The following is a 12994-nucleotide window of genomic DNA, read 5'->3' as shown; positions in this document are numbered from 1 at the left end:
TGTCTACTTACGTGTAACACACGGTGCAGGAATATGAAATGACCTCCACTTGGGGATCAAATGGAGATGTCTTTGCACAAGGAACTCAGCTGGTGCTCAAAGACCAGCAGCTTGAACAAATAAAAAGCAGGAAAGGAGGGGCTGTCAGACCCTCTTCCCAGGCTCTGCCCCTAAGCTCACCCCAACTGAATGGCTCCTGGGGAAGTGGGCCTTTCTAGTTCTGCCACCTCTCTCAACTGGACCTGATAAAGAATTGAAAATTGAACATAATAAATCATCAACCTGGGCCCCTGCCTGAAATCCAGTTTTATCTTTAAATAGCCTTTCAACAAAGAAGACATCCACTAGCAACTCCATTTCTTCTTTTTTGGGAACCAAACCCACAAAACAGCCAAATGAAGCATCAGGAGCGAGCTGAGTGAGTGGTTTTACCTGAGACAACTTTGGTAGATTATGGCTGGTGCCTTCAGTAGCCAATGACTCTACGTGTTCCTTTAATCTAGGGTGAGGTGCCAACAGCTTCAGTATATCAGGAGAATGTTCCTGAGAGGCCCCCGGGAATGATGGTGTAAAGAAACTAAGGAGAAGCTGGGACATAAAACAGAAGACTTCACTACTTAAGTTTCTACAGGTGCTCGGGTGACGGGCAGGGGTGGGAGGGCAGGAAGGGACAAAGGGTATGGCTTGTAGGCCCAAACCCCAGGGAGGAAGCCTTGGACCAAAGACCCCAACACAGCGGGGCAGGGATCCTCCTTTCAGCTCATCAGAATCACCTGGGAAACTTATGAGAATTCCAGGTTTCAAGTTCCCATGACTGGCTGCCCTGGGTCTGAAGTGTGGCCAGGAATCTGAATTTTGAAAATGCACTACAGATCTGCCTTTCTCTCCCTAACCAGTTACCACCACTCCACTGCTACCCTTCCACAGAAAGATCTGCGGGGGGATTTCAAAACCTGTATAGGAGGAAAGAGGCCGAGGAGAAGGCAGGAGACCAACATCAGCTTGGGGGACCTGGCATCGTGTCCAAGACGCCCCCGTGGGTAGAAGGCAACAAATGTCATCAAGGTTCCTCTGTATTTCTTCCCTCCTTGTCTGCCTGTTTTGCCTCTCCTCCCCGACCATCAGCTCTGGATCATGAATCCCTTCAGCAGTGATGTGTTAGTAAAACCAGAACCAAGTCTTCCTCCCTCTTCTCCAAGCCTCTCTTCCTACTTTCTAGCCTTCACTTCCCAGAGAATGTCAAGTCACTTCAATGATTGGGGTGGGGGTGGGGGGCGGCAGGCTGGTTCTAGTCTATGGTTGGCTTCCTTTGCAACTGGATAAGCTGGGGTTGGGGGTGGGGCAGATACAAGATCCAGAAGGGACTGGGAGTCAAAGACATGTGATCTGGTGGAGGCTGCCCCATCAACCACCTGCATCCTTGCTTCAGTTCTCTCCTGTGAAAGTGCCAATTATCTGTATACACAGGTATTTTTGTATGTAACACATAACCCAGGAAGGCAAGTCACTTGCTTCTAAAACATATTCACATGTTTTCTGCTGAGACCAACTAAAGTGTGCCCCACCCCTTCCTCTAGGTAACAGGGTATTAACTGATCAGGAGAATCTGACCGAAACTGGGATCAAACTCTCTCCAGTTTGATTTCTTTCCTTACTGGGCACCAGCAGTTCCTTCATGATGTTTCTTCTGATGCCAGCACTTTCCACGTGGCCAAGCCCTGCTCATTCTTCAAGGCTCAGCTCCAGGGCTCCCTTCTCCTCTTCCTCCAATCTCCGTGATCTCTCCCATCCTTCCGTGTTCTCAACTGCACCAGAAGATAGTGCCTTACCCTCCCCAGTCTGGTGTTAGCCTCAAATTGCATCGCAAATGTAAGTCCTGCTCTCTACAGATGCTCAGTTTCTGGAGGGCACACGACTGATGTCCAATAAATACTCATCACACTGGACGGAACTGAGTTAAGACACTAGGCATCCTAGGGCCCAGAGGGAGGCCTAGGGTTCAGGCCCAAAGTTCTCAGATGACAGATGCCTCTGTTTCCTTCCAGTTCTAAGTTGGTACAGGAATAAGATGCGAGGTTCTTACACTGACCAGGGCTGTAAGTGCCAGCTTTCAGAGACTCCTCCTTTGCTGGAGCCAAACTTGGCTCTCAGGGGCCTCTGACTGACCCACCGGGAACCACCTCTGAAGCACTCCCCCTGGAATTCTTCCCCAGAGAGCAGTAGCAAGCCACTGGACACCCCCAGGTACAAGGATACGAGCACAGAGTGTGGTGGGAGGGCAAGAGAGGCAGAGAGGGAAGCTCGAAGGAAACTAGGCAAAGGAACAGCAGCACTGAACTTCCTCCTCTGCTACCTAAGACCTCATTGAAGACCTTCCCAGTGGCTTTGGAAAACAAAAGTTGGGGTCAACTCTCAGTGAAAATGAGCATTCCACATATGAATGGAAGTCAATTTCACTTCAGCGTCAGCCTTGAAAAGGCCCAAGTGGGTCAAGAAGTCCAAAAAGAATCTGAGGTAAAGACAAACATTAAAAAGAAACCCAGGCCTGTAAGTGACAAAGGCAGCTAATTCATGCCAAGTGAACGTGGACCATCTCTGTCACATCTTTATCCCTGGAAAGGGGAACAATCCAGCAAATAAGCACAGAGGGTCTTTGGCGTTCTTAACTAAGTACCATGTCCTCACCTCACTCCATCGAAATTCACCTCTAAATTCTCACCCTAGCTTCAGAACTCTGGAACACTCATCACAGGCAAATGTTTGATTGTATTATCTGGCATTTATATTACATTATAGAACCAGTGCAAGAGTGTAAGTTCCTGTAGGCCTGAGACTGGCTTATGCCTCTTTGGGTCTCCAGAGCTTAGCACAGTTCTTGCCCCATCCCATTAAGGCAGCTATGGAAATGACACTGCATGCATGCTTACATACTAAGTCGTTTCAGTCATGTCCAACTCTTCTCAATCACATGGGCTGTAGCCTGTTAGGCTCCTCTGTCCATAGGATTCCCCAGGCAAGAATACTAGAGTGGGTTGTCATTTTTTTCCTCCAGGGGATCTTCCCAACCTAGGGATCGAACCTGCACCTCCTGCACTGGCAGGAGGATTCTTTATCACTAAGCCACCTGGGAAATGATACTAGGTGGTCTATAAAGCGATGGGAAAGAGGATCAACCCAAATGATGACATCAAGAGCCTCTCAGGCCAACTGGGAAATGGACAAATGAGAGTAAAGAAATCACTCTCTTCTGGCTCCACACTTGCCTCTGTCGGCCTTTGCACACTCTGTTCTTCTAGCCACCTTTGTCCATCCGTCCCAGAACTGGATAACCCCACTGCTCCTCTCCCCCAGTCTCAGCAGTGGATGCTGAGACTCCTGACTCAGCCTCCCAGGCCAGTAGGATAGTGGAGCAGCTCACAAGGCAGACTCTGGAAGCAGGAGGAGTCGGGTTTGGTTCATGACCTCAGGAAAGGCACCAAGCCTCAGCTTCCTCATCTGTTTAATCTGTAACATGGGGATAAATGATAGTGTCTGCTCTCATAGGGATGTTGTGGGGATTTAATTATAGCTTCCCCATAATGCCCACAGAACAGTGCCCGGTGCACAAGAAATGCTCAATAAATCCTAGCCATTATTACTATTATTACTCACACTATGGGCTACAGTTAAGATTTGGGGAAGGGTCCACAGCTTGGAGCACTTCTCTGCCACCAGCCATCAGCTGGTTAACTCCTACTAACCAGCCCAAAGTAACTTCCCAGAACCTCCAGTGCTCAGCTGCCCCTAGTTCAATGATTTTGCTGAAGATTCCTTTCTGGAGCCTTCAGAAACCAGTCCTGTCTCTTGTTCCCTTTCTTTGTCCACTGTTCTGCCAAAGCACCCTGGGACAGAGGCACATGGGGAGCAGTGGTGAACAGGGGTTGGGGCACAAGTATAGCAGAAGTCCCCGCTGACTGTCAGCATCCCATTTCCAGGCTAACAAGCCAGACACTGAGAGAGCACACTGCAGAACAATAAGCAACAAAGTCTACGAATTGAGGATGCTTGAGCATTCACTAATGTGCCCAGTATCTCATGCAGTTAAAAAAAAAATAACAAACACATCCTCCAGCGACTCAAGAGTTGGGATGACTGGATTATACTGTAATGGTCCCCAACTTATATCACATATGTGTTTCATTTCTAGCAAAGAAGCTGAAGGTTGGAGTTCTGCATATGGCAGGGTAGATGGGACCCAACACCCCTTGTGAGGAGCTGGCCACCCTGTGTGACTGGTGAAGCTGTGACTCAGCCCATGGAAAGTTCTAAAACTGCCTCACACCCGGGATCTCTGGCCAACAGCCGGAGTCTCCTCCATGGGCCTCCATCTCCATGTTAACTTATTTGGTTTTATCTTTTTGTTTGTATTCTTAATGACCACCCAGACCCTGAGTCAAAGAAGCAAGCACATTCCTAACAGGCTCCTACAGAAATGTAGGAACTGTTCAATCTGATTTACATGCCAAAAGGATGGTGTTTCTAGGTCATCAACTGGCACCTGTGTTTTGCTCCTGTCCCCTCAACCCAGGAAACCATCCACTCTGGACCCCCAACCCTAGGGAGGGCAGTTCCCTCACTCCCTGCCCTGGAGAGGACAGAGGGCTGGAAGCCCATTGGGAAGCTGGACCTGATGTAATCTCAACTCACCCTTTGGGCTTCAGCTCTTGCTCTTTTGTTCCTTCCATCGAGTGACACACAATATAGAAACTCTCTTAGTGCTTCCTCCACCTTGCCAAGGGTGGCTAACGCTTGCGCTTTTCTGAAGTGTGCCTGGAAGAAAACATGAGCATTCAGTCCCATTCTTCTCCACCTCTTGACATTGCTATCATTCACAACATCAGCTAAATTACTTCCTGGGCGTTCACTGTCATGTGAGGGCTTTAAAAGGACCATCTTATCCACAGCCTTATTGTGTAAGCCAGGGCTCTCCAACCCCTAGGCCACTGTACTGGTACCAGTCTGTGGCCTGTTAGGACCTGGGTCACATATCAGGAGGTGAGTGGCAGGTGAGCAAGCAAAGCTTCATCTGTATTTACAGCCTCTCCCCATCACTCGCATTTCTGCCTGAGCTCCTTCTCCTGTCAGATCAGTGGCAGCATAATAAATGTAGTGCACTTGAATCATCCCCAAACCATCTCCCCCCACACCCCCCAACATCTGTGGAAAATTTGTCTTCCATGAAACCAGTCCCTGGTGCCAAACAGGTTGGGGACTGCTGGTGTAGGCAATTGTTCTGAAGCCCATTTTCAAGAAAATAAAACTGAGACCCAGAGAAGTGACTTGACTGAAGTAATCTGGCTGGAAAATTGTGGAATCAGATTGAGAACCTGGGAATGACTGATATACAAGACCAGATTCACAACCACTGTGCCATACCACCACCCCCCACCCCCTGCCCCACCATTGTATTGGAGGAGGCATCAGATGTAGCAAGAACTCCCATTTGAGGTCACACTAACCAGCTTTCAGGACCTGCCTGGATGGGTCTTCCTGTTAACCAGTCTGTCAAGCAGAGACCTAGTCCATGTTACTGAATGAGTGACCACCCACACTCAGTGATCACTTATTAGAAGAGGCCCAAGTGAGCCAAGGCATGTGACCTCTCTAAGACCTTGAAGGCAGCTAGTGGCAAAGCTGGAACCAGCACTGGGAGCTTCCCCACCAAGCCCTTCTTAACGCTAACCAGGGGCTGCACAAACGCTTTGGCTCCAGTGGACTCAGCTCATGTCTGCTCCCTCACCACATCTTGAATCGTATAAGAAGTTTTAGGGTTTCTCAGGGTCCAAGTCCAACTGCCCTGAGGGAGAAACCTTAAGGGATAGGAGAGGAGAATTCTGGGGAAGACAGAGGAGAAAGAAGAGAAGTGAGAATAGGGCTGTCTTCTCTCCATGCCTGGCAGCTTGGCTTACAGGCTGCCCCTCAGTGGTCTGCTCCCCAGGCCCTTGCCTACACGCTGACCCCGAGTCTAACTTAGGGAAGCCAACAATCCAGGTTGTGGCTGCTGGGCACTCTAATACATGGACCTCTGAGGGCCCTGGTGCCTCCTGGCTTGGGCCTGGCTTACGGGGGCCAGCCAGAATCTGCCTTCTTGAGCAGTGGCCCCTGCTCCAAGCCTCTTGGGGACCTCTCCCTGAATTGTGCCCTCCCCCTCCTTCTGGAGCTGGATGCTCCCAGCAGTGCTTGCCAGGGGCCCTCTGGAGAAAGGCCTGCCTGACATTTCAAGGTAGCTAGAGGGTGTTAAGTGCTGGGAGGCTGGCAGCTTTGGTGATCTGACCAATCATACCAAGTAGCAACCCACATGCTCCACCTGCTCAGGGCAGCCAGCTCAGCTGTCACACTTGCAGGAGAGTTCCAGGCCCGGCTGGGTGGCTGGAATAGGGATGCATGAAGTGAACACCTCTCATAGGAGCGTTTCATACAGAAATGGTGGGAAATCCATAAACTGGGGTGTGAGGTGGCTTTGACTCTGAAGCATCAGTTCCAATCTTCTTTCAATTCCCAAGTCCATAAAGTTCTATCATCACTGCCTCTCTGCTTAACCCAGCACTTAGGGAAAATGAATTTCTGTTTAATATTTTCACCAACTCTTCCTTCACTGGGGAAGTCACTTTTCCCATTTCATCCAAAATGGTCCACTGCTTATTTAGCCCTGTTTCCCACTGCACTTTTGAGGTCCCTGCCCCGATATGGTTTAGAATGGGAGCAGAAACAGTTACAAGAGATGTCCTCTTACCCCCAGGTAGCTCACTGGCCTGCACTGCTACAAGGCCTGAAATGCTCCCAGTGAAGTTCCTTTGGCTTAAGACATTGGTGAGTTTGAGTACACCATAAATGTGTTCCTTGGGAAAGAGGATATACTAATATATCATCACTCATGAACATCTTCTCATGAAAGAGTATGAGATTCACTCTGACATTAATGACCCAGTATGCAGCTCCCCAGTGTTTTATCTGAAGTTCCCCAAATCCAAAAAAAGGCTGATAATCCAATATTTCCATAAGCTTGACATCAAGTCATTAGGTGGCAAATCTTGATCTAAAACGATATGTATTACAGTCTTCTTCCCACTTAGTGTGAATTTTCATGTAATATGCTGCAGAAATATTATTGTGTTTGACTATAGGGCACTGTCCAGAGCTGATACCTGGTCTTAGTGAAATTGGAAACATTCTGGATTCTGAACATATCCAGCCCTATGGGAATCACATAAGGGATTATGGACTTGGCCTTGGATGAAGTGGGTTTCAGAGGACAGCATCCTGGGGCTGCATAGAGACAGCACTACACCAAGACCCAACGCTACAGTTCACAGAACAGACTCTTGGTCAAGCTGACCTGGAACCAGCATTGCCCCACTGCAAGGTGATTAGGGCAGAGAGCAAGATCTATGTTTTGCAAACAAGGACAGCTAGGGTTCTGAGAGTGAAGCGACTTCCCCATGGTCACTCAGCTTGCAGGTATAGAGTCCAGGCTCAAATCTAATCTTCTAAACCAACTATTGACATGTGGCTGAAGGCTAGTCCTGAGGGAGGCCGGACAGAGATGGAGGAAGTGACATTGTGCATCCTGGCATCTTGAGAGAGGCTGAACCTGTCTTTCTCCCCTCCCCACTCCCACCCCACACCCTCATGTGACTTACATGCTTAGGGAAAGCAGCAGGCTGACTGACTACATTAAGGACTTAAGGTGGCAGAACCAAATAGCAATGTTTCTCTTCCCCTCCTCTCTCTAGTGTCCTGGGAAAATAATGGTAATGATGATGATGTTGGCAAATACATACAATGCTATATGCCAGGCATTGTTCTAAGTATCTGCCTGCATTAGCTCATGTAGTCCTCACAACAGGTAGTCTCCCCCTGTTAAGTAGATGCTTTGAATATCCTCTTCTATAGGTGAGGAGATGAGGCACAAGGAGGTTAAGTAATTTGGCCAAGGCCACAGAGCTAGTAAAAGTAGCAGGGCTAGGACAGACTAGGGCAGTCTGGCTCCCAAGTTCACGTTCTAATGAATCACAAAGTCCAGGCTGCTTTGCAAGTCATCAGTCTAAGATCAAATTGCGACAGAACTCAGCTCTTTTGCAGACTTCTAAGTCACCCTTTATCAAGGGACTCCCCCCCACCAGCTCCTACGAAGAGCCTTTCCCCTGCTCTGAGTGAGCTCTAGTGCCCCTACCCACCCACAGTCCTCCCTGCCAATTCCTGTCCTCAGTACAATTCCTTCCCATCCTTCCCATCCCACACTCACCTTAAACCCCATGGGGCGGAGCTTACATGCTATTTCGGCATCATGCAATGCGTCCTCGTGAGACTCCAAGGTAAAATAAATTTGAGACCGGTTGCTGTAAAGCAAGTGGTCATTTGGAGCTGCCAAAATGAGAGGGGGAAAAAAAACCTTGAGCAAAATGGCAAGTTATCTAGGACTTCTCTAGTAGAGACCCAAAAGTGTAAGCTTAATCTCCAGCCCTAGTATTGCCCTGCCTACCACACCCCAAGCCACTCTGGGTCTGAGCTTTCCCAACTGTAAAGAAGTCATTATCCCCCCTCTCTCAAGCAGTTCCTTAGAGGGCCTGGGGGGTCAGTAATGCATTATTAGCAACTCTGACACAGAGCAAATTCTGGCACCCTGCTTCATGGCTGTGGCTAGGAATTGGCAGCCTAGCTTCTGAGTGAGGTATTGCCCACAAGGAAACAGGCCAGGGAAGAGGGAGAAGGTGGTGGCTGGATGTGATCCCCATTCTTGCCACCAGAAAGACAAGTCCAAGTCAGTCTTATCAGCAACATCTTTGTCTACAAACCCTAACACATATGAAGTTTCTCTTAAGAAAACAGAAATGCATTTGCAAGGCTCCATCATCTCATTACAGATGGGCAGATATGAATGGGCTGGAACAAGGTTTCTGGGAATAAAGTGACGTTGGCTCTCATCAATACTCTAAATTGGTAGACCCAGGCCTGGAAAGGCCTTTAGAGATCATCTGGTTCAAGCAACCCAATCTTCAAGGAAAATCAAGTTTGAGAGGTGAAGGCATCTGCTCAAAGTCTAGCTAGCTGGTCAGAGTCATTGCTACCTTGACAGACTTTGAATCTGGGGTGGGAGTCAGGTTCCTTTTTTTCTGAAGGACAGTATAGCACTTAGAAAAATAGAAAGAGAGATGGGACACTTTCTAGCACAAAGATACTCTTTGTTGGGGAGGCCCCTTTCCTCTTTGAAGGGTGAAGAGGTCTTCACATTTTCACCCCGGATCCTCTGGTGGTCCAAGGATGAACCCCCAGGGAAAAGTGATGACAGTAACCAAGACAGAGGAGGAAGAGGGAAGGAAAGGGCTTTCCTGGCTCTTAAGACCCAGCTGGGGCTTCCCTTGTGGCTCAGCTGGTAAAGAATCCGCCTGCAATGCGGGAGACCTGGGTTCGGTCAGGAATGGAACCTTCCTGTGAGATCCGGGCTTCAGCAGGCTCTACCTGTCCCCTTCATACTGCCCTGCTCTTCCCTGGAGACTGGGCTCCAGCTTCTGCTGTGGGAACAGGCTTTGTTGTTGTTTTCCCCCAGGGGTGTGCAGAGGGTTTGCGTGGGTGCCCATTACTTGCTCTGAAGATATCAGTTAAGAGTTTACAGCCGCCTCTGTTCATTTCCTGCAGCACAAGCCAGCTTGGTGGCAGCTGACAAGGCGCTCTGCTTGGGCACATGGGTCTGGGGTTGGGGGGTGCCATTGTTCCCCAGTCCACCTTCATTCTTCCCCCTCCCCCATTACCTGCTGCAAGCTCGGGTGAAGAATCAACACGTGGAGACTGCAGCCCACCCCCTCCTCCACCGTCCAAGCAGGGCTCAGGGCACCCTCGGATCCCAGAACCCTGTCTGCCCAGCTCTGTCGCCTTCTCCCTGGCACGCCTCGTCAGACACCGCGCCTCACCGCTGAGCTCCTGGCAGTCGGCCCGCGCTGGGCAATACCCGTCGCTCATCGCTGGGCGGCCACTTCCTGGGTCCAGACGTGGGGGGTTGGGGGGAGTCGTTCCCTGAGGGAACTCAGGCGCCCGAGCGCAGCCAGAGGCGCGGGGCTGCCCACGCCGCCCTTGAGGCCGTAGAGCCCACCTCAGGCGGCTTTTCCAGCTTTTCCGTCCTCAGGCGGCGCGGAAAAGCTGGGCAGAGGCGGCCCCCTTGGCAGCCAGCCCAGTGTCCTCAGGGCTCCCTGAGCCGTCGCCCAGCTCGTCGCCCTCTGGGCTGGAGGGCTAGGCTTCGAAGCGAGGGCGCAGGCTGCGGGCAGGCGGCGCGGGAGGGGGGCCGGGGAGGGCATCTATTTCAGCTGAGGATCGTGTGATAGGAAGCGGTGACAATGAGTCACAGGGCAGCGGGGCGCGACAGCTCCTGCCCCCCCGCCCGCACACGCTCGCGGGATGCTTTCCGAGGCGAGCGTGGCCCACTTCGGTTACCTCAGCCGTTACACAATCCCGCCCGCCCGCGCGGAGGAGGGGCCGCCCGGCCCTGGCCGCTCGCGGCCCTTATGCAACCAGTGCTCTCCTGACCTAATTCCGCGCCGGACCCACCCCACCGGGAGCCGCGGCCCCGGAAGGGCCAGCTCCCGGCCGGCACGGCGGCCCGGCACCTGGAGGAGCGGCAGGCGCAGGCGCCGACCGGACATCCCCGGCGGTCGGGCGCGCAGGGGCCCCGGCGCGCGAGTAGGAAGGGTGCGAAGTCCACCTCCCGGTCTGCAAGGTGTGGGCAGGTGTCAGGGGGGCCGGGGCACGCAGAGGGAGAAGGAGAAGGCGAGCCCGAGAAACAGAGACGGTGACAGCGAGCAAGAGCCAGAGGGACAAAGATGCGGAGAGAAAGGAAAAGACAGAGGAAACAGAGTGGCACAAAGAGAAGCAGGGGCTGAGACACGCAGGAACACACGAGCTAACAGGAGACACGAGACGACGAGCAGGGAGACACACAGAGACCCAGAAAGAGGGCAGAGAGAGAAAAAGTCGGAGCGGGAACTCCAGAGTTCCCCGCCCCCACTCCGGTCGCGGTCCATCCCGCTGGCCGCGCGCCCTCCTCCGCCGGAGTCACCCCAGCTCCCCTCGAGGATCCAGCCCCCGCCCGGCCCGGCCCCGGCGGTACGGTGGGCTCACCCAGCCTAACTGCCTCGTTGTACTTCAGCAGGGCCGCCTCCACCTGGCGCTCGCGGTACAGCCGGTTGCCCTCGTGCCGGAGTTGCGACGCCCGTGCCGGGCCCGGGAACAACTTGCCAAGGAGGCCGCTGAGCACCACGTTGACCCGCAGCGGCGGCGGCGCCTGCTGCCCAGCCCGCCGGGTCCCGCGCGCCCGCCCGGTGGTCACCATCAACGCGGAGAGTTTGACGCCGCAGAGCGCACAGCGCCGATCGGCTGCCCGCCCGCGTTCCAGGCACAGTTTACAAAAGGTGTGGCCGCAGGACAAGGACACGGGGTCTGAGAGAAATCCATGGCACTTCCGGCACTTGAAGCCGTCCCACACCTCGGTGGCCTCGGCGGCTGTCACCGCCCCTGTTTCTTCCGCCGCCAGCGCACAGCTCCCAGCGCGGCTCCCGTCTGGGGGCTCTGGCGCCGGCTCCTCGGCTTGCGGGACGTTCTCGGCCAGGCAGCGCACCAATTGCTCCAGCTGCTCGGCCACCAACTGCTGCCGCTCGGAGAGCTGTCGGTACACCTCGAGGGCTTCCCGGAGGCGCCCCCCAGACGCCAGGGCGTCGGCCTGCGTGAGCAGGACTTTGCACTCCGGCGTCGAGGCCCTCGGAGGCTGCTCCTGCTCCGGCGGCCGAGTCGGTGGAGGCGCGGGGCCTTCTGCAGCCGCCTCCGGGTAGGGGCCCGTGTCTCCGCGGGCCGCTGATGCCGCCGGCTCCGCCAACTCTAAGTTGTTGCTGCCGAGCTCGGCGGGCAAGCTCAGCATCTGTCCAGTCCGAAATGAATCCATAGGGAGAGGGACACGCGTGTAGAAGAGGCGTCTAGGGGCCGGGGACGCGGAGCTGGGAGCGGCGGCTGGAGGGAACCGGGACTGCCACCGCCGCCGCTCTGCCGCGCGCCGGTCCCTGCCGCGCCTCCGCGAGCTCCATGCCGGCCGCCCCGCGCCGCCTAATAACTGTCTTGTCTCAGCAAAGTGTTATATAAAACGGCACCACGTGATGCGCCGCCTCGCCGCTCATTGGCCGGCGGCGGGGCGATTGTTACAAAACCAGACAGTTTTGTAACAGTGTTGCGCTTGCTTCTTTTGGCTTCGCTTTTCTTGGCTTCTTTTTGCGGTTGTTTGTGTTTACACTGTCTTATTTCCCCCATCGCGATGTGGTTCCTTTTTGGAAAAGTGAAGAAAAAGCACCAGTGTCTACTCGGGCTTCTCCGTCTCCAAACCCTACTCCATCCCACCTTCAAACCCGTCAGCAAACAGGTCCCCTCTGCCAGCCGCTCACTAACTGCCCCCTCCCCGCTCCAGAGGCCGGTACCTCGAGAAGTACAGTCCTCCAGGTCTTTAGGGACTTAGGAGGTCTACCCTCCCAGGGGCGACAGCGGCTGTCTGCGAAGGGAAGCACCTTGGGAGTGTTCCGGAGCAGCCCTTCACCTGGGTCCCTGACCCAGCTCCTCTCACGCGGGGTCCCTGGCCACCTTCCCCAGGGAATCCCCCAAAGGTAGTAAGTGTGGTTATCCGAGGGCGGTTGGTCTTCTGTGCTGCGAGTGACTCCGAGCAGCGGGCCCGGAGGGCTCAGCACTTTGGCTGCGCTCGCAGAGCGGAAAGAACAAGCGGAGATGCGCTCCCGGGCTCGGACCGGGAGGAGGCCCCCAGCGCGCCCTGCTTCTTCACTTCTCTCTCCTCCAGCGATGGAACCTGCGCCTGGGCGGGCGGCCGGCGCCCAGGCCCTGGGGGCCACCGGCCGGATGGGTGCGGCCGCGAGCACAAGGCCTGCTGGGTCAGTGGGTATTCTGGGGGCGTGGGAGAACCGCGAGGGGAAGA

General features: G+C 53.7%; 1 protein-coding gene across 3 annotated transcripts in view; it reads right to left on the bottom strand.

The window, feature by feature from the left end:
- LONRF3 (LON peptidase N-terminal domain and ring finger 3) overlaps positions 1-12176 on the bottom strand; it is a 44724-nt gene extending 32548 nt beyond the window's left edge. Inside the window, exons 1-4 of one of the 3 annotated variants that reach the window (XM_055437874.2) lie at positions 11149-12176; positions 8285-8403; positions 4687-4809; positions 433-588 (exon numbers count right to left, since the gene is read on the bottom strand). In XM_055437874.2, the coding sequence (XP_055293849.2) occupies positions 433-588; positions 4687-4809; positions 8285-8403; positions 11149-11965 (1215 nt within the window). In that variant the 5' untranslated portion in view covers positions 11966-12176. The remainder of the gene's footprint in view (positions 1-432; positions 589-4686; positions 4810-8284; positions 8404-11148) is intronic. The other 2 variants (XM_055437875.2, XM_088834077.1) reach the window with 2 other exon arrangements.
- Positions 12177-12994: the final 818 nt, after the last annotated feature.

Source organism: Moschus berezovskii, chromosome X (genome assembly GCF_049115385.1).
Source record: "Moschus berezovskii isolate FMDL1 chromosome X, NW_MosBer_1.0, whole genome shotgun sequence".
Lineage (NCBI taxonomy): Eukaryota > Metazoa > Chordata > Mammalia > Artiodactyla > Moschidae > Moschus > Moschus berezovskii.
This window is presented reverse-complemented; position numbering and strand designations above follow the sequence as displayed.